At 38.6% G+C, this 25,819-nt stretch overlaps 2 protein-coding genes across 3 annotated transcripts in view; one reads left to right on the top strand and one right to left on the bottom strand.

Moving 5' to 3' along the window:
* The window catches only part of LOC134658339 (trehalase-like), a 221,931-nt gene that overhangs the window by 166,266 nt on the left and 29,846 nt on the right, over positions 1-25,819 (bottom strand). The gene's annotated exons all lie outside the window — the stretch shown is intronic.
* On the top strand, positions 21,108-21,964 carry LOC134658538 (uncharacterized). Its single transcript, XM_063514222.1, has 2 exons — positions 21,108-21,291; positions 21,556-21,964. The coding sequence occupies exons 1-2, from the start codon at positions 21,108-21,110 to the stop codon at positions 21,960-21,962; spliced, it is 591 nt and encodes a 196-aa protein (XP_063370292.1). The 3' UTR covers positions 21,963-21,964.

Below are 25,819 nucleotides of genomic sequence, written 5' to 3'. Positions count from 1 at the left end.
GCCACTGCTTCGATGCTAAATTAAAAGGTTCAATCTTGCCGATAGGCATTTTAGCACTATAGGTAACACACGCGAATATAGAAAAATAAACTGTAATCCCGTCCTCAGCGCCAGTGAGACGTCAATGAAAGGCGTGGGCTAGCAACCGACTGATTTATTATAAAAAAGGTATTCTACCCGCCACCATACACATTATGTTAAGATCGTCACAGATAGATAGGCGATAGATATATAGATAGATAGATAGGTAGGCGGGGGGCGGGGGGGCGGCAGCCGCAAAAGCGAAACAAATGGAGTGAATTGGAGCAGTCACATCACATTCTGGAATCCTCTCTAATTACTCGTGTTACTCGCGTCCTGATTTTGGTGACACGACGTCATGGAATATACAGGATGGATTTTCTTTTTGGGTCAGTGAGGGCAGCTACCAGATCCCGTGCTGCTACGAGAAAACGGTCTAAGAAGACCTTCCCTCGATTTCAAATTAATGAAGATTGGCTTTTACAGGTTTTGGAAAAAACATACAGGGTGAGAGGAAAAGGTCATTTTTGACAAACTTTTTTTTTGATGCCAATCGATCCAATTTCCATTAAGGATCAAAAGCTTGTATGGAACCAAAAAAAAAATTTCCGGCTAGAAAAGCCACAAATTGAGGAAAACTTTTCCCATACAATTTGTATGAAAATGATAACTTTTATTTATCAGATGCTATTTTTGTATGCCAATCGATTCCATTCCTATCCAGTATCATTCGTTTCCTAGGGGTCAACTTACGGTAATGTACTAAAAAGCCACAAATTAATAAATACTTTTTCCATACATTTACTATGGATATTTTTTTGGTTCCATACAAGCTTTTGATCCTCAATAGGAATGGGATCGATTGGCATAAAAAAAAAAGTTTGTCAAAAATGATCTTTTTCTCGCACCCTGTATGTTTTTTCCAAAATCTGTAAAAGCCAATCTTCATTAATTTGAAATCGAGGGAAGGTCTTCTTAGACCGTTTTCTCGTAGCAGGACGGGATCTGGTAGCTGCCCTCACTGACCCAAAAAGAAAATCCATCCTGTATAAATGCAAGTGTCCGGACGGACTGACTGATTCATCAACGCAGAGCCGAAACTACAAAAGATAGAAAGTTGAAATTTACACACCAGATTACATTTATAAAGTGTACAAGAGATAAGAAGCGATTTTGAGAAATTCAACCCCTAAGGGGGTTAAAAAGGGGAGGAAAGTTTGTATGGGGTTCAAGTTTTATTTTAAGCTAAGAATTTGAAACTTCGTAAAAAGATATATTATTATAATACAAGAAAACTAATTTCAGCGGTTTTGAAAATTTATCCCCTAAGGTGGTGAAAAAGGGGTTGAGAGTTTGTATGGATATCAAACATTTTTTCGAACGCGGGACTTGAATCTTTGTATTTGGGGATATTATTAAAAGACAGGAAAAGCAATTTCAGCGTTTTGTAAAATTCATCCCCTAACAGGGTTAAAAAGGGGTTGAAAGTTTGAATCCATTACAAATGCTTTGAAACTTCTTAGAAAGGCATAATTGCCGATTACAAAAAAAAGTAATTGCAACGGTTTTGGAAATTCAACCCCTAAGGGGGTTAAAAAGGGGATGAAAATTCGTCTTGGGGTGCGAATTTTATTTTAAGCTACGAACTTGAAACTTCGCAAAAAGGTATTAAATTAAAATACAAGAAAACTTGTTTCAGCTTTTTTGAAAATTCATCCCCTAAGGTGGTGAGAAAGGGGTTGAAAATTTGTATGGATATCAAACATTTGTTTGAGTGCGGGACTTGAACCTTTGTATTGGGGATATTATTAGAAGACAGGAAAAGTAATTTCAACGTTTTGTAAAATTCATCCCCTAACAGGGTTAAAAAGGTTTTGAAAGTTTGTATGTGGTTTAAATTTTATTTTAAGCGAGGAACTTGAAACTTCCTAAAAGGGTATTATTTCAAAACGGCAAAAAACGAATTTCAGCGTTTTTGAAAATTCATCCCCTAAGGTGGTGAAAAAGGGGTTGAAAGTTTGTATGAAGATCAAACATTTTTGTGAGTGCGGGGCTTGAATCTTTGTACAGAGGCATATTATTAGAGTACAAGAAAAGTAATTTCAGCGTTTCTAAAAAATTCTTCCTTTATAAGGGTTAAAAAGGGGTTGAAAGTTTGTATGGAGATCAAACATTTTTGTGACTGCGGGGCTTGAATCCTTGTATAAAGGCATATTATTAGATAACAAGAAAAGCAATTTCAGCGTTTTTAAAAATTCATCCTTTAAAAACTTTTTATTTCATCCTTTTTGAAGTCGGTTTTATTTTTTTTGTAAAAAGTTTTTATTTTTCCATTTTTAGTTTTAACGCATTGTTAATAGCGCGACACATGAATGAAAAAAATCGGACTACTCTGTAAAAAGTTATGCGTAAATATCAATCATCCCCTATTTTCCTACCCTTAAGGTTGGATTTTTTTTTCCAAATTTATATGGGACCAACTTCGGGGTATACCAAATCCAATAAAAAAATAATTATCAAAATCGAACTACTCTGTCAAAAAAAATATGTGATCATACATAAAAAAAAATACGCGTCGACTTGAGAACCTCCTCCGTTTTTTCGTCAGTTAAAAAGGGTTAAAAAGGCGGGGGTTGAAAGTTTGTTTGGGGTTCAAATTTTATTTTAAGCTATGAATTTGTAACTTCGTAAAAAGTTATTTCATTAAAAAAGAAGAAAACCTATCTCAGCATTTTTCTAAAATTCATCCTTTAAGTTAAGGTGATGAAAAAGGGGTTGAAGATTTGTATGGAAGTCAGACATTTTTTTAAGTGCGCGACTTGAATCTTTGTAAAATGGCATATTATTAAAATACGAGAAAAGTCATGTCAGCGTTTTTAAAAATTCGTCTCTTAAAGGGTCGAAGGGGGGTTGAAAATTTTATAGGGTTCAAATTTTATTTAAAGCTACAAAGTTGAAATTTCATAAAAAGGTATTTTATCAAAATAAAACTAATTTCAGAGTTTTTGATAATTCATCCCCCGAGGTGGTGAAAAAGGGGTTGAATTTTTTTTTGTTTTTCGTGTTTTTTAAATATTACTTACGGGTTTCAAAGGGGAACGAAAATTTGATTATTTTTGCGCTACGACGCACGGTTTAGGAGATACAGCATTATAAAGTTTTTTTTTGTTTTTTTTTATTTCTCTTTTGTGTTTTTTTTTTAATATTAATTAGGGGCTTCTTACAGAGGAATGAACATTTTAATATTTTTGCGCTACGACGCACGGTTTAGGAGATACAACCCATAAACATTTTTCTTTCTTTTTTTAATTTCTTTTTTTGTTTTTCGTGTTTTTTAATATTACTTACGGGATTCAAAGGGGAACGAAAATTTGATTATTTTTGCGCTACGACGCACGGTTTAGGAGATACAGCATTATAAAGTTTTTTTTTTGTTTTTTATTATTTCTTTTTTGTTTTTTTTTTATATATTAATTAGGGGTTTCTTACACAGGAATGAACATTTTATTATTTTTGCGCTACGACGCACGGTTTAGGAGATACAACCCATAAACATTTTTCTTTATTTTTTTTATTTTTTTTTAGTTTTTTGTGTTTTCTAAATGTTACTGACGGGTTTCAAAGGGGAACGAAAATTTGATTATTTTTGCGCTACGACGCACGGTTTAGGAGATACAGCCCTATAAAGATGAAAACTGATGATGATGATGATGATTAACCAAAACATGTCTATGGTTCACTCATCTGTCAGAAATGACAATTAAAATTAGGTTGCCAACAATTTATTCCATACAATATTTTTTAAGTGGTGATTACACGAAGTATCGTAAACGTGCCAAAAAGATACTGCGTGTATGCACAAATACTTTTTTGGGGAATAGACTAAAGACTTGTCTTGACAACTATAAGAGAGGGGTTTAAAGGTGTGTGTACGACCCTTTAAATGACAAATAAAAGTACGGGAGTAGAAAAAACATTTTTTTTATTTTGGCCATATGAAACGTAGAAATGTAGGTATATTATTATTTACCAAGTCCAGCCCCCTACTAAATAACTATGATTTTTAAGCCGGGACAATTTCCTTATCGGCCGGGACGCCGGGACACCGTGCTTCAAACCGGGACATGTCCCGGCGAACCGGGACGTATGGCAACCCTACCTTAGGGGCTTGAAACTTCGTAGGTTGTGAATAGGGTTGCCAACTATTTTTTGGTAGAATATAGTATTTTCCAGAATAGGGCATCAAAAATATAGTACATTTCAAAAAAATATGGTACTTTTAGATAAAATACTAAACATAAGTGTAACATACGTTTAATCAGAAATATAGTATTATAGCGTACTATATATTTTTCCAAAAGTATAGTACAGAGAGCCAAAATATAGTACAATACTATATAATATAGTACGGTTGCCAACCCTAGTTGTGAAAGACAAGTCTCATGCGTTGTATAATAATAATAATAAATAACACACCGAGGGGGGTTGGATGAGTGTTGTCGAGCGTGAGTGCGAGTCCATCGAATCCATGGGGGCAGTCACCATCAGCCCCGATGACGTGAGTTGTGCCATCCGCATTCCGCACGGCCCAGAACTGGAAAAGTCCTGGGCCGGATGGATTGCACAACTTCTGGCTAAAGTGGTTCCGATGCTCGCACTCGCGCTTGGCAGCACAATTTCAACAAGCCCTCGAGCTTGGTTCTCTCCCACCTTCCTTAACAACTGGTGTCACCTTCCTGCTCTATAAGTCCGGTAGTACCACGGAAGCGAAGAACTACAGACCCATCACATGCTTACCTACACTATACAAGCTCCTTACATCCATTTTGAGAGCAAAAATCAACGCGCACATTGTCGCAAACAATATTCTGGCTTCCGCTCAAAATGGATGTAGGGTTGGGTCCCGTGGTACTAAAGAGCTCCTCCTCATAGACATGACCATCTGCCAACAAGTCCGGCGGAACAGGGGTGCCCTCTCAGTCGCTTGGATTGACTATAAGAAGGCCTATGATTCGGTGCCTCATTCATGGCTGGGGAGGGTCTTAGAGCTTTATAAAGTTGATGCAGCTTTGAGAGCCTTCCTAAGCGCGTGTATGAGGCAGTGGACCACAGTCCTTCGTCAACCAGGAGGCGGAGATGACCGCCCTGGCCCGCAGGATTTTATAAGGATTGAGCGAGGAATCTTTCAGGGCGACAGTCTGAGTCCCCTGTGGTTCTGCCTAGCTTTGAATCCCCTCAGCACCCTGCTGAAGGATTTGGGACTAGGTTGCCGGCTCCGGAGTGGGGGTGAAGTCATTTCTCACCTTCTGTACATGGATGACCTCAAATTATTTGCACCAAATAGCCGAGACTTGTTGGAGCTACTGAAAACCACCGACGTCTTCAGTAGTGCCATCAACATGGAGTTTGGTGTCGATAAATGTGCGGTTATGCATGTACAGCGGGGCAGGGTTGTAAATTCAACAAATTTACAACCTTCTGAGACAATGTCTTTCAGATCTATCTCTGAGTCAGAAACCTATAAATACCTTGGTATGTCACAGTCGTTGGGTATTGAGGACGAGGGTATTAGACGGTCGGTGAAGGAGCGCTTTTTCAGTCGGCTCACAAAAGTCCTTAACAGTCTTTTGTCAGGAGGCAACAAAGTGCGCGCCTTCAACGCCTGGGTAATGCCCCTGCTCATATACTCCTTTGGCATACTAAGGTGGACTCAGACCGAGCTGGATGCCCTGGATCGGAGGGTCCGATCACTGCTCACCGCGCATCGCATGCTACACCCACGCTCGTCAGTTATGAGATTGTACATCCCACGGAAATGTGGAGGCCGAGGCTTCCTAAACGCCAAGGATCTCCACAACCGCGAGGTGTACAATCTCAGGAATTATTTCCTTAACAACGACTGTGGGATGCATCGTGATGTGGTGGCAGTAGACAGGAACCTCACGCCGCTCTCCTTGGCAAACGAGAACTGGCGCAAACCTGTGGTACTAAGTACTGCGGATCGCAAGGCGGCATGGGAGAGTAAGGTGCTACACGGGCGGTTCTACAAGGCCCTCACGGGACCCGATGTGGACCTGCTCGCGTCGGTGAACTGGTTACGATTCGGGGACCTCTTCGGAGAAACCGAGGGTTTTGCCTGTGCAATTGCGGACGAAGTAATGATGACGAACAACTATCGGAAATATATCCTGAAGGACGGTACGGTCGACATTTGTCGGGCATGCCGTCGTCCCGGAGAGTCACTCAGGCATATCATTTCCGGTTGTTCTCATCTTGCGAACGGCGAGTACTTGCACAGACATAATCTCGTAGCCAGGATTATACACCAGCAGCTTGCTCTTCTATACGGCCTTGTGAACCGCGAAGTACCGTACTACAAGTATTCACCTGCGCCAGTTCTCGAGAATGGTCGTGCCACGCTCTATTGGGATCGATCTGTCATCACTGACAGGACTATTGTAGCCAATAAGCCTGACATTGTGATAATAGATCGATCGCAACGCCGGGCCGTGCTCGTTGACATCACCATCCCCCATGATGAGAATCTCGTGAGAGCCGAGAAGGACAAGTCCAGCAAGTACCTAGACTTGGCTCACGAGATAACCGCCATGTGGGATGTTGATTCGACGATCATTGTCCCGATAGTCGTTTCAGTGAACGGTCTAATAGCGAAGAGTCTCGACCAACATCTTGAGAGACTCTCGCTAGGTGGTTGGATCAAGGGTCAGATGCAGAAGGCGGTGATCTTGGACACGGCGCGGATAGTCCGCCGGTTCCTCTCTCTGCAGCCCTGACCACCGGCAGCTTGGGCCTTGCCCCGCTGCTGGCGGCACCCTAGGTTAGGTTTTTTATAATATGTTTATAAGTATTTTGTATTGTTTTTGTAAGTGTTTTTGTATTTTATTTTTATATCCATATTATAAAATAACCTAACTTAAGACCAAAAATAAATAAAGAGAATAATAATAAATAATAAATATTATAGGACATTTTTACACAAATTGACTAAGCCCCACAGTAAGCTCAAGAAGGCTTGTGTTGTGGGTACTCAGACAACGATAGATATAATATACAAATACTTAAATACATAGAAAACAACCATGACTCAGGAACAAATATCTGTGCTCATCACACAAATAAATGCCCTTACTGGGATTCGAACCCAGGACCGCGGCTTCACAGGCAGGGTCACTACCCACTAGGCCAGACCGGTCGTATAATATTAATAATTAACAACTGATTAATCGTCCTACTGCAATCTTTTGCTGCATAATGTTCTAAGCTAACGTAGAATATATATTTATACCACCAAGTGAAGTAAGTACAGTAGAGTCCGATTAGTACGACTTCGCATATAACAACCAACCGCTTATAGCGACGTAAGTATAAGCACTTGTTTGGTTTTAGTATGAGCTACTATGAAAGTACAACCGTTTATTACGACTCCGCTTATAACGACCGACCGCTTTTAACGACGGAAATTGACACAAAATTCGTCCGTCAAGTCCGGTTACAACGACGAGCGACGTAATTTTTACAAATAAATTGTTGGTAAGAAGCTTACTCCGTCCCGCGCACCCAACTCCCCTCGGCCTTTGCCTATACGCAGCAAGATGAAAAAATTGTGACTTTTCGTAATCTTGCAAACTAAATAAAACCCAATTCGCATTATTCAATTGAGCTTAAACTTCACATACATAATTATGTAAGTTGGGTGACAATGCAATATTTTGGTACCTTCGAGCTAGAGGTGGCCATGGGGACTGTTTGATGGAACAACTCATCCTAATTGAGTTTGGGTTTGTGGGAATTGTCTCGATTGAGTATAGGTTGCTTGTTGAAACAGTCCGCGATAAAAGCTTGAGTCAAAATTGAAATGTTTGACAAAAAAACTTATTTATTTTTTTATTGTTGATGTACGATTGTCACCTTGATTAGATCCCTAAAAGTTACGACTTTTTATTTTACGGGATTCGAGTAATTTCAGTAATTTGCGGATGATGAGTGAGTACGCGAGCCTACAAAAGTGGCTTCTTCTAAACACACAAGTCTCTGCATTTAAGACAAAGTGTTGTAATACTAACGTAAATGAATATTTTAATAAAATGTTTCTTTTTTCGTTGATTCTCGCATAAGTATTAATAAATACAAAATGACGTCATTATTCTGATTAAAAAAATATATTAAAATTGGCAGTTCGTTTAGTGCGACGTCCGGTTAGTACGACGTAATATCAGCGGTCCCTTGGGCGTCGTTATAACCGGACTCTACTGTATTCACAATATTTTGCAATTTAAAATTCCGCCGACCGCAACGCACTATTACGAGCTCCGTCCGAACAATTCTATAAACACAAACAGCAAGCTCGGACTTGTTCGCCGCCGCCGCCCGGCAAATCACAACGATATTTTCGCGCACGGACAAGCAATAATAGCATCTTGATCAAAGGCGTAAGCGCTACGGCTAATGCATAAAGTCTGTTAATTTGTGCGTGTAGGCTCGCTCGTGCCGCCATAAGCCCTTGCTACACGGTCGCCGACAAGCCCCTCAGACCGCGTGGCCTTGGTCTGGACGGACCGTGTAGACAGTTGTTTCCAACAAAATTTGACCAAAACTGACCAAGGTCAGACCAAGGACAGACGGTTAGAAGGCTTGTCGGCGACCGTGTAGCAAGGGCTATACTTGTACCTATTGTCAACCATGCGCTTGGATGTTGCTGCAATAATCAGCCGAAAGCCTTGGTCACAGAGATTAAAATAGCTTGATCGCATTTGAAACCCACTTCATAGGGAAACTTTAATAAAGGGTTTTTGGTTTTGGTAAGCGCTTATCCGAGTTAACTGTATTCAATTTGGTAATTTTTTCGTTTGGGTAAGTCAATGATGTGCTTTCCGAATTGATAGGGTTTTTAAAAACCACTCTATCATTAACCCGGGGTAAAACCCTCTTCAGGGTAAGCGGTTCCGGTCCCTGAAATGATGACCATTTTAGATTCCAAGATGGCGGCCATGCAGTATGTCATAAAAGTCGTCATGGATGTCGTTTTATAGGTTATAGGGGGCTCAGATTTCGAAAATGATGACTATTTTGGAATCCAAGATGGTGGCCATGCACTATGTCATAAAAGTCGTCATGGATGTCGTTTTATAGGTTTTAGGGGGCGCAGATTTCGAAAAAGATGACCATTTTGAAATCCAAAATGGCGGCCATGCAGTATGTCATAAAAGTCGTCATGGATGTCGTTTTATAGGTTTAAGGGGGCGCAGGTTTCGAAAATCATGACCATTTTGGATTCCAAGATGGCGACCATGCAGTATTTCATAAAAGTCGTCATGGATGTCGTTTTATAGATTATAGGGGGCGCAGATTTCGAAAATGATGACCATTTTGGATTCCAAAATGGCGGACTTGCACTATGACATAAAAGTCGTCATGGATGTCGTGTATAGGTTTTAGGGGGCCCCGATTTCGAAAATGATGACCATTTTGGAATCCAAAATGACGGCCATGCACTATGTCATAAAAGTCGTCATAGATGTCGTTTTATAGGTTTTAGGGGGCGCAGATTTCGAAAATGATGACCATTTTGAATTCCAAGATGGCTGCCATGCAGTATGTCATAACAGTCGTCATGGATGTCGTTTTATATGTTATAGGGGGCTCAGATTTCGAAAATGATGACTATTTTGGAATCCAAGATGGCGGCCATGCACTATGTCATAAAAGTCGTGATGGATGTCGTTTTATAGGTTTTAGGGGGCGCAGTTTTCGAAAATGATGACTATTTTGGAATCCAAGATGGCGGCCATGCACTATGTCATAAAAGTCGTCATGGATGTCGTTTTATAGGTTTAGGCCCGGCGCAAATTTCGAAAATGATGACTATTTTGAAATCCAAGATGGCGGCCATGCACTATGTCATAAAAGTCGTCATGGATGTCGTTTTATAGGTCATGGTCATCATATTCGAAATCTGCGCACCTGTTTGAAATAAGATATAGATGCATCCTAGTAAGTCAACTATCGAAATGTACTTTTGATAGTAGTAGTACGAAATGTAATCTGAAAGGAATCAAGTAATGCATTCCTGTAATGAGGAATCGACATTGATTCCAATTACTAGTAATTGTAATATTCGAGAAATTGATTCCTGATTCCTCAAATGGAATTGTACTTAGTAATTCGGTATTGTTACATTACAAAGTACCTAATCTGGGAATCGGTAATCAGATTAAAAAGTAATTTCAAGTAATCGTGGAATCAGGATTCAATTACGAAATGCCCATCTTGGACTAAGTAGCACTGCTTTCAATTGATCTTTTTGACGAACCGCGAGTTCTCAGTTCGGGGCGAACTACTAGTCTATTATTGGTTAGATCGTGTTTAGGCTTGATTGATTCGTCTCAAAAAGATATTCGACACAATGTGGTATTCAGGGTCTGATGATGAAGCCGACAGGTACTCAAGCGTACTCATCAAGCAGGTCGTGAAACCACGTCGTGTTTGGGCTTGTTTAATTCTTCTCAACAAGATCTTTGACACGAGATGGTATTCAGGGTCTGGTGATGAAGCCGACAGGTGCTCAAGAGTCCTCATCAACCAGGACGTGAAACCACTTCGCGTTTGGGCTCGTTTAATTCGCCTCAACAAGATCTTTGACAAGAGATGGTACTCAGAGTCTGACGATGAAGCCGACAGGGGCTCAAGAGTACTCATCAACCAGGTCGTGAAACCACGTCGTGTTTGGGCTCGTTTGATTCGTCTCAACAAGATCTGAATGCCATCTAGTGAGTTTCGCTCTAACTGGTAGGTATTAATATAACTCGAGTACTAACAGTGATGTGCTTAGGGGTTTCAAGTAATGCGACGAAATAACGCTAGATGGCGTTAACCTCAATTATACATAGTGCATTTTGCACTAGTCTTTGAGTTTTCACTTCTGCCGGCACTCCCTGAGTGCAACCCGTTGTTTTTTTTTTAAATAAAAGCGTGTTACACCTTTTTTATTCCTCTTGCTGCCAAAATGTAACACATATTTTTTAAAAACGGTTAGTAGTAGCTTTATATATATATATATATACAGGGGTCGGACAAAAAGTGCGGATGACGTAAAAATGACGTAATCTTGCACACAGGATGATGTTTGAGTTTGTATTTAAACTTCCGTGTGACATGTAGTAACAAAGTAGTATTAATGAAGTAACAAAATAATCGTAAATAAATCCATGGAATTAATAATACAGGTGGTAGGGTGATGTAGTGAATAAAATAAATTTAACGAAACTTGTTACCATAAGGTATAATTATTTAAAATTAGTTAGAACACTTAGAACAAGTCTGTGGGATCCTCAGATAAATAGGTTTAATAGTCAAAAGTGAGAACAGTAGGTAAGATTAGTAAAAATAAAAAAAGATAATTTGATGTTATTATACTTTTATAGCTAAATTTTAGCTAAATATAATCGTGAAGATACAAAAGCTAAACAATAACGAAGTCAATTTATTGTTCATCTGATTGACAATGTCTGACACATTGTCAAAAACGTACTTACTCATTTCAAGTGGCGATATCGTTTAATAAAGAGGTTGATAAATGATAAGTGATAATTGTTCATGAAAATCAAAAATACTATTTGAAATCATCCTATAAGTGGTTTGACGTCATCCGCACTTTTTGTCCGACCCCTGTATATATATATATATATATATACAGGGTGGATTTTCTTTTTGGGTCAGTGAGGGCAGCTACCAGATCCCGTGCTGCTACGAGAAAATGGTCTTAGAAGACCTTCCCTCGATTTGAAATCAATGAAGATTGGCTTTTACAGATTTTGGAAAAAACATACAGGGTGCGAGAAAAAGGTAATTTTTGACAAACTTTTTATTTGATGCCAATCGATCCCATTTCTATTGAGGATCAAAACCTTGTATGGAAGCAAAAAAAAATTTCCGGCTAGAAAAGCCACAAATCGAGGAAAACTTTTCCCATACAATTTGTATGAAAATGAAAACTTTTATTTTTCACATGATATTTTTGTATGCCAATCGATCCCATTCCTATCCAGTATCAATAGTTTCCTAGGGGTCAACTTACGGTAATGTACTAAAAAACTTTCTCCATAAGTAATCATTTATTGTCAGATTGTGAATGTCAGTTTACAGATGTTACAAAATTATGTATCATACAACGTTTTACAGTAGGTACATATGGCCATTTTAATATTCGACATAGTTACGTAATGTGCTAATTATCGCACTAGTGCCGTAAAGTAGCACCATCTGTATTGTAAAATGTATTTTTCTACTCCCGTACTTTTATTTGTCATTTAAAAGGTCGTACACACACCTTTAAACCCCTATGTTATAGTTGTCAAGACAAGTCTTTAGTCTATTCCCCAAAAAAGTATTTGTGCATACACGCAGTATCTTTTTGGTACTTTTACGATACTTCGAGTAATCACCACTTAAAAAATATTGTACGAAATACATTGTTGCCAACCTAATTTTAATTGTCATCTCATCTCTGACAGATGAGTACTAACTAGTAGAAACAATAAAATTGCTTCAGAAGTCAGAAACGCGCATGTGACACCCGTAATATAGCAAGATCCATAGACTACGAACACCGCTTAGCGTTGCTTGTTAGTCTCCATAGGCTACTGTGGTCAAAATCGAGAAAAAAACTGTCCAAAATTGTAATTTAACTAAGAGCAAGTACCAGGGCCTCATGAGTTACAAGAAGGTGTCGCTGACCAACCGGCCGGGGGGCGCGGGGCGCGGTGGCCGGGTCGCGTATCTTAGCTGTATACTTTTGGTTTGTTTACCTACGTATATGTCCTATATGATTCCCCTTGTTTAAAGTATTATTTTTGTTGAATGAAAAATATTTGTTAAATTTACAAATTTTTTTCAAAGTAAGTGCTTGGTCGTAGAAAAAGTATTGTATGCAACGTTGTTTAACTGAGTCAAAAAATACTCGTGGCGTCTTTATTAACAATTTTCGGCTTCGCCTCAAATTGTTACTCACGCCACTCGCCTTTTTTGACCCCTCTTAAACAACGGTTGCATAAAATACTATAATAAAATGGTAGGTATATTTTTTATCAAAATTTAATTATTTTAGCATTATTTTAAGCTTTTTAGTTTTTGTTAGGTATTAACAAATAAAAAATCTTATATTCATATATATTTTTTTGAACTTTTTAGCTTCATCAAATCATCATCAAACTCTTTAGGACCAAAGTACTCGCCAAGACAAATCAAACGAGCCGAAACTCGACGGGATTGAGTTGTTTTATTACGGAGTTCCTATGGCCACCTCTCAGCTCCATTATCAAACCCTGGAAACTATCGAGAGACCAAGTACTCGTCAAGACGAATCGTACTAGCCCAAACTCGATGGGGTTATAGCGTTTTATTACGGAGTTCCTATGGCAACTGTTCAGTGCCATCATCAGACCCCGGATACCATCTAAAGACAAAGTACTCGTCAAGACGAATCAAACGAGCCCAAACTCGATAGGGTTGCGACGTTTCATTCCAGAGTTCCTATGGCTACCTTCCAACTTCATCATCAGATTAGCTCCATATCATCATAATATTGCATTGTCACCTAAAATTTTCATTTACTAAAAGGGTAACATATAATATATGTTACCGTAAAATTGCACTAAGGTTATATATATATGTCGGAGCGAGACACCAGAAAGACGTATTGCAGCATTACAGTTCATAGTTAGACGCCTGTATAAAATCGATTAGCAATGTTTGGCGTATTGTTGAACTAAAATGACAGGTAGAAGGCTTTGGAACGTCAAGATGTGTACCTATCTTGAGTGAACGTAGGCACGGGCAGGCATTTTTGTCGTTATGTTGGTAGACTGGTCAGGCAGGTTTACCAACTTGAATTGGAGGCGGGAGCGGTTGGCTCCGCCGCTGGAACTGGCTTCCTGCTTCTTGATCGGACCGCGCTAGAGATCGGACGTTAGCCAAGCTCGTGCCTAATTCGCTACGTTCCTGAAGGCTTACACCTGAAGGATTATTCTGAAAGCTTATAGATTCTCACGTTGTTTAACCGTTTAGCTAAGTGTTTTATTCCAAGTGTTATTTTGATTTCTTATGTGCCTTTAGAAGCTTACTTTTGTAAAATAAAGAAACTATGTGTTGTTTTGAAAAGATATGTCCCGCCGAGTTTGTTGCCGTGTTAAATCTTCTCGGGTCAGCGGTGTAGGGTTGGAGCCGGTGTAGTTTGACTTGAATAAAGATTTGAACGGATTTATGCGATCTTTTTATTTACAAATAAATCCTTTTAAAACTAAATAGCAATTAGTTATTTTTATCGCTTAGTCCTAAAATATGGTAGGCACTAGTATGGTTAACAAGTCCGAATGTTTATTTCATGCGTTAGTAGCATACCTATTATTTTGGCTGTGAAGTAAAACATCTAGGTACTACCCCCACGCGCCCACCGCCATCGGGACCATCCTTCGCCGACATATATATAATATAACCTTATGCAATCATCATCACCATGCAATATAATTTTCACCTCAGCAGCTCGAACAAGGGTACTTTGCTACTTAAAAACAGTGAGCAATATCGCATTTTGCTCACTGAGTGAGACAAAATGAGCAAAATGCGATTTTGCTCACTGTTTTTAAGTAGCAAAGTACCCTTGTTCGAGCTGCTGAGGTGAAAACTTAATTGTTGGTATTTCTTAAGAAAACATGAGTGAATAGGTAAGTGATGAAGAAGGAATACATTTTTCGGGTTCTCTAATATGTTCTCACTGCTGAGGTGAAAAGTTTTGTGAACTACACGAGATCAAAGTTATTTACATCTCGTGCGCTTTTGAGTCCCTTACTACGCTCAAGATTCTAAATTCGCTACGCTCGTGAATCTATTATAGAATCTTTCGCTTGCACGGGACTCAAAATAAGCACTCGAAGAAATATCAAACTTTGATCTCTTGTTGTACAAATAACTATTATATGAATACATGGTTGGTAAGTATAATAAACGAATATATCAAATTTACCGAAAGTTTTATTTTAACCCAACTAAAGTTCTAAAGTTACGCATATTTTGTTGCGAAAGTATCAATACTGTTTAAGACGGTCGCGTTGTTTCAAGCAGGGGCCGGCGTTCGGTTACTGTGTAAATGTCGTATCTTCGCGCGTTTTCAAATCGACTACGGCCTCTCAGTAGGCCGTGAAAGACTTACAGTACGCACGCGACTTTTTCGGCGGAATGGCTAAAGTCAGATTTTCACTAGATCGCAGACGGTGACCGCTAACAGTAACCAGAAAACTAAATCTCTCTGATAGATACGTAGGGGATGCGGGATTAAATAACACGTTAAAGAGTAATGACAGAACATGCACATCCCTACGACGACGTATCGGAAGCCAGCCAAGCTGCGAGCGGAAGGCAGACACGCGATCGTACTTACGTAACCTGAATATATATCTAATGCAGACATTTTGCAAGCGCTCTAGCTTGTCAAGCAGCCCTTGCAAGCCCTTGTTTTATGTTATGAGCCCTTATTCTTTAGAGCGAGCGTTCACCGATTGTGCGAAATAACACTCTCGATAGATGTCGTTAGCGCTCGGTACGCGAGCGCCGGCAACGCTAAGCGCGTTTCAACGCAGACAAGTATAATTTTGATACTTTTCAACTTAATTGCAAGTAAATTCATTTTAACGTTATATTGGCACTCTTTATTATTACAAGCTTTTATTTAGTTTCACCTGTCCCGTTGTCTGTAATCAAATCTTGCAAGTTAAATTTCAAAGTGGATCACCACTTCCCGGTTTCCGATTGAGCTGAAATTTTGCATGCATGTATAAATCGGATGCCAATGCAATATTATGGTACCATCGAGCTGATCTGACGATGGAAGTGGCCATAGGAACTCAGTGATGAAACAACGCAACCTAATTGTGTTAGGGGTTTGTAGAATTGTCTCGATGAGTTGTTTGTCGTAAGAAAAGTACAGTCAGCGATAAAAGCTTGTACCAAAAATGAAATTTTTGCCAAAAACTTATTTTATTTTATAAGCATGGCAGTAGTCAATAGAGTGTATGTGTTGAGATAATATACATGTCGGCGGCTGATCGTAAGATCAGGCATATCGCGGTGTGGTGCGATAGTGTTACGTTACGGCATTTAATTAAACAGAGAATTGCAGATTACATTGTCATAATGTCGCATCGCTATTTTAAAGCTGCCGCCCGTGTAGTTTTCATGGCTCCTCTACACGATGGGCCAGCGCTGGGCCAATGAGTTGGCCATACCGCCATACGATGGTTGGAATGGCTCTTCTACACGATGGGCCAGCGCCAGCCACTCCAAGGGACGCATTTATGCGTTAGAGGGAGCAAGTGATATTGCTATCTCATTCTACCGCATGGCTGCGTTGAAGTGGCCGGCGCTGGCCCATCGTGTAGAGGAGCCAGAACGCAACTACACGATGGCGACATTCAGTTGTGATCTATCCGGTTTCCAAGATGGACGTGGAAGCATTAGTCGTTGCAGCAATTTATCTTTACGCCACGTACCAATATTTTCTTCAAGTAATTAAAAAAAAAATGGCGTAGAAGCTGCAGGAGTTTTTTGATGAATACATACTTCCCGAAAAAAATGAATGTTAGATTTTTTTAAAGAATTAAATTAATTAAATATCTTTTTTAATTTCATGTTACCATACAATTTGCTTCGATTATTTTAGATCATATTATAATTTTGTTAATAGCTTACCAACATAGCTGTGCAAATTGTGCAGTGTAGGTACTTAATATGTATAGTTAGATATGTATAGTTTGTAGCTTTCTAATAGACCCCGAAGGCTAATTCTATTGTCTATTGTTAAGAAAAACCGCTCGTGCCACGTGCCACAACCACCTGCATAAAAAATCGGTACTTCGGTTACTGAGTGCCGGCGAGTCGAACGCTACAGAACCAGTCTAAAATGTGTCATCGAGATGCGTAACAAAGGCGCGTTATCGGAGAGCGCACCTACACTGGTTTTTTGAGCGTTGGACTAGCCCGCGCTCAGGAGCCAAATAGAATACTTAGGACCCTTTTTTGCAGGTAAGTAGCACGTGCGGTTTTACTGAACAATAGACAATAGGATAAGCCTTCGGGGTCTACTAGAAAGCTACAAACTATATCTAATATTCATTTATTTAACGATTAGTATATGTATCTGCTCTCTACACGTTGGCCCATCATATTGGACCACTAGATTGGGCCAACGTGTAGAGGAACCATCAAAGGAGGCGGCGCCTAGGCATCGTTTGTGTTGTACCGCTGGCCTATAGCGAGCAAGCCGATCCGTTTAAAGCATGCCGACTAACGTTGCAAACTCGACTGTATTATAGTAGACTAAAGTTAAAATTAACGGCATTTTGAAAAGAAGCCGCGTTCGGGCCCGGCCACATGTGCGCGTTGCGGCGCCGCCGCCGCCGCGCGGCGCCGCAAACCGCTCTGCGGCGACGCCCGCCGCAACGCAAAATTTTGCGGTGCCGCGCCGCGGCGCCGCAAAGCGGTGCGCGTCGCCGCGCGCGGTGCCGCGCGCGGTGCCGCAGAGCGGTGCGCGGCGCCGCGCGCGGTGCCGCAAAGCGGTGCGCGTCGCCGCGCGCGGTGCCGCCGAGCGGCGTGCGATGCCGCACTGCATAGTAAAGAATAAAATTCGACTACCAGTGTTTGATCAGACATGGATCCCTTCACACATGTTCTGCTCTTGCTGTTGTTAAGAAGGCGCAGAAATAGAAAACAATCGAAAAGAAAATTTTGGGTGAACCCATATCTTCGTATAATGAATGAAGATGGAAAAACGCGAAATAAAATGCCATTCCCTTCCCTTCATAGTCCTAAAACTCCATAACTCGAAATATTTAACCTCACCAGACGAAGTAAAACGGCGAACGACGATTCCCTTCACGACTATAACTCGAAAAAGATAATAAAACTGTACTTTCTCAGTTTCTACAATTACCTCTCTCTAACACTAATATTTCGTGCGTGTTTTATTACCTCTGTAACTCGAAACCTCTTTAAGACGAATAAAACCCCACAAGAACTTTCCTAAGTCGGTGCCCTCTATAAGACAAATCCTCCTCGTTAACACGAATTTTTTGGCATTTCCCATGAGATTCGTGCTCTGGAGGTTCCACTACATACATAACTGTAATCGTTACTGAAAATCACCACTTATAATTCTAAAATTAATGCCACCACCATTTTACAAAATGATAAAGTTTTCTTAGCGCGTAAGTAGCGCTATATTTTAATAATTTTACAAATGTGTAATCATAATTTCAACAATCGCTTATATAAATATAGCTATACTGATTTCATGCTAATTCACCAACTTTCATATATGCTTAATAGGTATATAATCTCAGAAAAAAACAAGTTTTCATATCGGTACAGTCGAGTTCACAAACATCTTTACAAGTCAACATTCCAAAAATAATAATATATATAGGGATATATCTACAAAAATCAACGATCGCTTATATAAATATGGCTATAATGATTAGGTACTTGCTAAATCACCGACTTTCATACAGGCTTAATATATCTTAGAAAAATCAACAGTTTCCATATAGTTACAGTCGAGCTCAAAAACATATTTACAAATCAACATTCCATAAATAATTTACACACCTCTAATGGCTCTAATACAATGACAATCAGGTCACGTTGATTTGTAAAGCTGTTTGTGAACGCAACTGTACATACGAGTACATATAAATAAAAGTCTCAATAAAAATAATATACCTAATCTATGTATTATACTACAGAAAATTACCTTTTTTGTATAAACAACAAAGTCTTAATAAAATCAAATTTTAGTAAAAGTACGTACTTACTCTAATTTACCTATATGTGCTTCCTATTTTTTTTTTAAGAAAAATCAAATTCATATTCATTGTTTGATTGACTGTCGCTTTCGTTGGAGACTGGTTCTACAGGTGTTTGTAAATAATTAGCACCTGATGAAGGGACTGTTGGTGGATGATTATTAAATGTTTGTTGGGGTCTTTGGTAACCGGATTCGTATGCTGACGAGTTGGGTCTTGGGTTACCATCTTGGTAAGATGAGCGGACTTGGTAAGACCTTTGGTAACTATTTTGAAATGAGCTATGGTAACTATTTGGTGACGGTTGGTGGAGATCAGTGAGTACTTGTAAGACGCGACTTTGAAATATTAAAGTTTGATGATCGTCTAATTTGTTTAGCGACGGTAAAATAGCTTTGAAAAACGACAGATGTCTATTTTCTGCCTCTTTTAAGGCCTGAAGTATGTCTGACTCAAATTGGTCGGTTGCTTTTCTTTTCCGAGAACAAGGCTGGTACCGAGATCTTGCAGTTTCATCTTTCTGGCCATCTTCGTCACTTTCTTGGTCCTCAACTATGCTCGAGTCCGTTACGTTTGCAGCATTTTTTTTTAAAAACATGAGTTTCTTGTAGAAATGGTACTCTTTGACTTTTGTTGCACCAGCGCCCGATTTATTTAAACTTTCAAGCCTTTTTGCGTATTTTGTGAAATTGTCTTTCATATTCTTCCATTTTTTTAACACCTCTTTTCCTGAAAAATAAAAACCATTTAAAACATTTTAAATTGTCAATAAACAAAACATCTCTAATTCAGATTATTAGTGACTGTTTGCAAATTTTCGACCTTTGCATTAAATTACACATGTACTATAATAATAGGAAACTTTATTAGTAAATATCACAGTCTAACTGGAAATTGTTGCATACGATATTCATTATCTTAGTTTCTTTTTACATATTTATTTATTTATTTGTTTCCTAGTTATGACATTTAAACTTTTTTTACACATTAGGTATCTAATAAAACATAATCAATAACAAATTTACAACAAAATGTATATAATTTGTACTGGACGGTTGTTGTCACTTTGTATGGCTGCGTAACTATATTGGGTCAACCAAATCTTGTCAGTAGAAAAAGGCGAAAATGTAGGTGCGAAGGGATATCGTCCCATAGAAATTTTTAATTTCGCGCCTTTTTTTACTGACAAGATTTGGTTGACCATCTATATTAACTTGCATATACGAGCCCCGGTGCATATGTTTTCGTCTAGTCAGACCATTTTTTGAGGTTCTCGCGTTTGTACAAAAATAATGTTTTAGTTTCAAAATCACTAATATTTAATTATTATACTAATGTAGTTTAATTTTATATGGTAATATTCTACAATAACTAAATCCAAATACAAGAAATACCGTTTCTACTCTAATGAAAAAAATAACGAATTTTATTTATTTGACGGGTACCTAGTAATATAACAGATGTGATAAGGGCTATTACTAGGGAAAGCAACACGGCTCTGCCAATGTACTGACAATTTTGTTTCGAGCCCATGCATGCAGCAGTGCTGTAGGAGAGGACAATATGATTTGGACAACGTTTTTGAAAATTAAATTTTTTCAGCAATAAAAGTCTCCTGCAATTTTATTATACGATCAAAATAAACTAGATTAAACATTACTATTATGGTTCCCATTGCTGGGTCATTTTATTTTCATGTGTAAAATGTATTAGAATAAACCAAATTGTTGTGTGGAACTAGACGAACTAATTTGCATCGGGGGTCGTATAACTACATAATACAATATATAACTAATACAACACATAAGCGCTGGTGGCCTAGCGGTAAGAGCGTGCGACTTGCAATCCGGAGGTCGCGGGTTCGAACCCCGGCTCGTACCAATGAGTTTTTCGGAACTTATGTACGAAATATCATTTGATATTTACCAGTCGCTTTTCGGTGAAGGAAAACATCGTGAGGAAACCGGACTAATCCCAATACGGGCCTAGTTTATCCTCTGGGTTGGAAGGTCAGATGGCAGTAGCTTTCGTAAAAACTAGTGCCCACGTCAATTACTGGAATTAGTTGCAAAGCGGACCCCAGGCTCCCATGAGCCGTGGCAAAATGCCGGGACAACGCGAGGAAGATGATGACAACATATAACTAATACATGCATATATGTAACCTATGAAACATTTATTTTCAGGTTTTTGGCGACTGGGAGCACATTCAGAGATATGGAATTTACAGATTATCGTGGAAGAAGTACAATCGGAAAAATAGTTAGAGAAGTCTGTCAAGCTATATGGGAAACCCTTCTAGGTGAAAGTATACCTAGAATAACAAAGAATCTACTAGAACAAATCGCGGATGAGTTTTTTAAAAATACTAACTTCCCCAATTGCATTGGGGCCCTGGATGGTAAACACATTCGAATTTGTAGTCCCGATCACAGTGGCTCTCTTTTTTTCAACTATAAAGGTTACAACTCTATAGTGTTGCTGGCACTTGTTGATTCCAATTATAGATTTGTATATGTGGACATAGGAGCTTACGGCAAGGAATGTGATTCCACAGTTTTTCACAATACGAAACTGAATGAATTATTACAACAAGGCCAGCTTCCCGTACCAGCAGCAAAGCCGTTACCCGGTTCTCAGACGTCAATTCCCCATGTATTTGTAGCAGACGAAGGCTTACCTTTAACGAATAACATAATGCGTCCATATCCAGGAAAACACTTGACTATACAACAAAGAGTTTTTAATTATCGCTTGAGTCGCGCAAGAAGATACGTTGAATGTACTTTCGGTATTCTAGCAAATAAGTGGCGCATTTTTCATCGACCACTGAATGTCCAATATAACTTTGCAACAGATATTATAAAGGCATGTTGTGTTATTCACAAATTTGTTATTAGTAGAGATGGAATTAAACAACCTGAAGAACTACTGATTGACGACGGTTTTTCAGATTTACATCATTCAACAAATTATATGTCCTCGACAAACCCAGTTAACATAAGAAATGAATTCTGTAAATACTTTTCTAGTGATGTGGGAGCCCTTAGTTGGCAATTAAGTAAAATATAATTTAATATTAGTATATTTAGGTTTTATTTCCATTCGCCTGTACAAAACTATGTATTAGCTTAGTATACTTGTATTGTATTATCCACTTAACACTTAAACATATTTGGAAGATGAGTTTCCATGCTACATATATGACTAATATGACAACAACTATATAAGAAACAGGTAGTAATAATGTTTTAAATAGTTTATTAATATTTCTTATCCATATGCCTATAAATAAATGAGATGAAAAGATTCAGGCAAAAAATGCCACGTTGTACCACTGTCAGTTTTCAAAGACTATTTCACATTACATCTTGATGGCAGGGCTATAACCGCGAACATTGAAGTTCGTAAATTTCAAATACCTATCTCATCTCTGTCACTCTAATAACGCCTCAATTGGCGTAAAAAATAAAGATTCCCTAAATTAGCGAACTTCGGTGTTTGCGGTAGGCCCTCTGTAGTATTAACAACCGGCAATAAGTTATTTTTTGCTTGAAAACGGGACATTGGTAAATTAATTAGGTAAGTAGGTATAATATTAATCAGTAACAAACTTCTCACATTTTACTAATTTTATGTATCTATAGGTAAAAACAAGACAATCGATGTAGGTAATCTATGTAGTTAGTTGGCTAACTCTGGAACGCGCAAGTGGCCCTTAACGAAATGAATAAATAGTATGCGAAATAAATAAACATCCTTACCGATTTTTGTTTTTTCTTTATTAGTTTGCTCGTCAAACGTCGGAAAAATGCTTCGGCAGACCTCCTTCCATGCACTATTTTTCTTATCTTTGTCTTTATACTCTTCTATGGTTTTATCCCAGAGAACTGGACGTTCCTCTACGAGAGATATCAACAAATCATTATCAATATTATCAGCCATCTTCCCCAAAAGCAGCGTAGGCACTGACAAAAAAACATCGCATTGGCAACCGATGTTAGCAAAAGTTTGCGCGACGTTGCCTGCCAGTGCATTCACGGGACGCGGCACCGTACCGTGCGTCGGCCGCCCGGCACAACGCCGTGTTCCTGCACGACGTGGCAACCAGCATCTCCACGGCGCACATGGGACATAACATAAGATCTAAAGGGAGTAGGTATATTATATTTGCTGTATTTATTTACGCCTTATAGGTAGGTACTATTTTTAGATTAAGTATATACTTTATATGCCACTTTTAGCTTGCTCAACGGCCTTGAAATTTTGAAAACTTCATACGAACCTAAATTTACAAATGTGTTTTGCAGTTTTGCCTAATCTGATGTTTTTATATGATCAAACTATGCAATTAATAAAATATTATTTTAAGATTAAATTAAATAAATCCAAGATTTATTTGAACCCGATATTTAATTTTATACCTGTGCCACACCATGAAACTCTTCGAGCACGTGTTCGACTCAAGGCTCCGGCAAGAGTGCACGGTCTCGGAATGTCAGTAAGGGTTTCGTCCTGGATGTGGCACTATATAGATATGGGATCTAATCTTTGCCCTAAGAATGCTAGTCGAGGCCTACAGAGAAAAGAAAAAGACCTTGCATATGGCTTTTCTGGATCTGCAGAAGGCTTTCGACTGCGTACCGCGCCAGGTAATCTGGTGAGCTTTGAAGGAGAAGAATGTGCCATAAACCTATATTGACTTTATCAGAGACATGTGCTTACCACAACTCGGAATCCATAGTAAGGACCGCCGTTCTTCTTTTGTGAAGAATAAGAACCATTTTCTCAAATCACAGATGAGCATTATTCAAATAAATAATAATTCACGATTTATTCGCGAATAATTTATCCGCGTATAAATCATTAGAGCGCTTCTCAAATTATTAATGATTTATTCGTTATTTCATTTGAATAAATCAACGAAATACATTTAAGTTGTTTGGCTTATTCTATGCTAATAACAAAACTAATGTTTATGTTTAATATGACTTGTATTTACTGTGTATTTTTTCTAACACGTTAAATATTGTTAAGAGTTAAAGGATAAGCAGGTATTATAATAAACAAAATTAGCGGGAACAACGAATTACTTACGCACACCGTTAGGAGGAACGAAGTTAGCTAGAACGTTACTACATTCTAGCCTGGCCTAGAAAGAGATAGCTATATATAAAAGAGTAAGAAAAGAAAGCAGAAAGCAAACGGGGACTGGAACCTCAGGTGTATGAGCTTTCTCTGCCAAAAATGTGGGAGGTCGTGCCGCTCACACATTGGCCTCCACAGTCTGGTGACCTTAGAAAGAGATCTTAGAAAAGCGCTGTAGTAGTGCTGTAGTAGCGTTGATCAAGTAAGTTAATAAGTGACTATTAACCATTTGATTACTACTGTAGGTCCATATCCCAACAAAAACATAAATGTGAAATGAGAGCCAAGTTCAATATTAAGAATATGTGTCGTTGTTATTGATCTAGATAGAATGCCAAGATCTGTGCTGTGTAGAAAATCCTGAAATTATAACGGATTTGACTTGGCTAGTTTTTACCAACAAACCAAATTTTAGAAAAGTAACATAGATAAATATAATAGCCTATACGTAAAATCTAGCCAAGACAAATCCTTTATAATTTCAGGATATTCTACACAGCACAGAACTTGGCACCTATCTAGATCTCAATTCTTTTGTCGGCGAGTCAACAACGACACATTTATTTTTAATATTGAACTTGGCTGTTATTTCATTTTTATGTTATTGTTGGGATATCATTACTTCTTGTTCAGAAATTACTATAATATTCATCATGAAACCAGTTTGCCTAAGCTGAAAAGGAGACCCCGGCTAATGCGCGGTCAATTACCAAAAGTTTCAGTTTCCAGATTTTTTTTTTGAACATACATATACCCATCTTCCACTCCCTGTTCTTTTAGCGTAGTCCAGATACTTGCATGTGATACGGAATCGAAGGCTTTTTTATAGTCTATGTATGCGACATATAGAGCTCTCCTTCTCTCTTGATATTTTTCAATCATAATCTTTATATACACCTAATAGTCTACCTTGATGCCAAATATCAAGTTTCTAAGTGATCTAGAAGTGGGTTAGGTTTTTGGTCTATAAGTCTTAATTAATCTAATAATAGGCTAGATGACTAAATTTTTTATGGTATCAATCGATCGGGTTTGTTTTTAGGATCAAATGTCTATATGGGACCCATTGCATTAAAGTAACACAAAAGTCAGAAATTATAGTCAAAGGCCGACAGTCGCATTTCACTCGCGTAACGCCCTATACAAAACGGCCAAGGGCCGTGACGTCATCGCCCATCTTGTAGTATGGACAAAACAAGAAAATTTCGTTTTTGTCGGTGAAATATTGCGTTTATGTATATATGTAGTTGCTATACAATATTTTTTTGGATGAAATGTAAGGAATCGAGTGGTACCCTTACTTTTATCGTTTTTGGAACTAAAAAAAAACTTAAATTTTGAAACTTTCAGGTCCTGTATTTTTGTAATTTTTCAATATTTTATTTCAATATCCACATTATTGTGATAAATTGCTTGTTTGCTATATATTTTACTAGATTTTGTTATAAAATTCAACATGTGTCATCATCCCTATTATCAATATATTGTAGCCAATAAGCCTGATTGTGATAATAGATCGATCGCAACGTCGGGCCGTGCTCGTTGACATCACCATCCCCCATGATGAGAATCTCGTGAAGGCCGAGAATTACAAGTGCAGTAAGTACCTAGACTTGGCTCACGAGATAACCGCCATGTGGGATGTTGATTCGACGATCATTGTCCCGATAGTCGTTTCAGTGAACGGTCTAATAGCGAAGAGTCTCGACCAACATCTTAAGATACTCTCGCTAGGTGGTTGGATCAAGGGTCAAATGCAGAAGGCGGTGATCTTGGACACG

The sequence above is a fragment of the Cydia amplana genome, chromosome 22, assembly GCF_948474715.1.
Source record: "Cydia amplana chromosome 22, ilCydAmpl1.1, whole genome shotgun sequence".
In the NCBI taxonomy this organism is placed as follows: Eukaryota; Metazoa; Arthropoda; class Insecta; order Lepidoptera; family Tortricidae; genus Cydia; species Cydia amplana.
This window is presented reverse-complemented; position numbering and strand designations above follow the sequence as displayed.

What these genes read in the sequence shown, in the direction of transcription:
- LOC134658538 (XM_063514222.1), top strand. Translation starts at nt 21,108, where the DNA reads ATGGAATTTACAGATTATCGTGGAAGAAGTACAATCGGAAAAATAGTT. An exon ending in TTGCATTGGGGCCCTGGATG is followed by an intron (nt 21,292 to 21,555) that starts GTAAACACATTC and finishes ATGTATTTGTAG; the next exon opens with CAGACGAAGGCTTACCTTTA.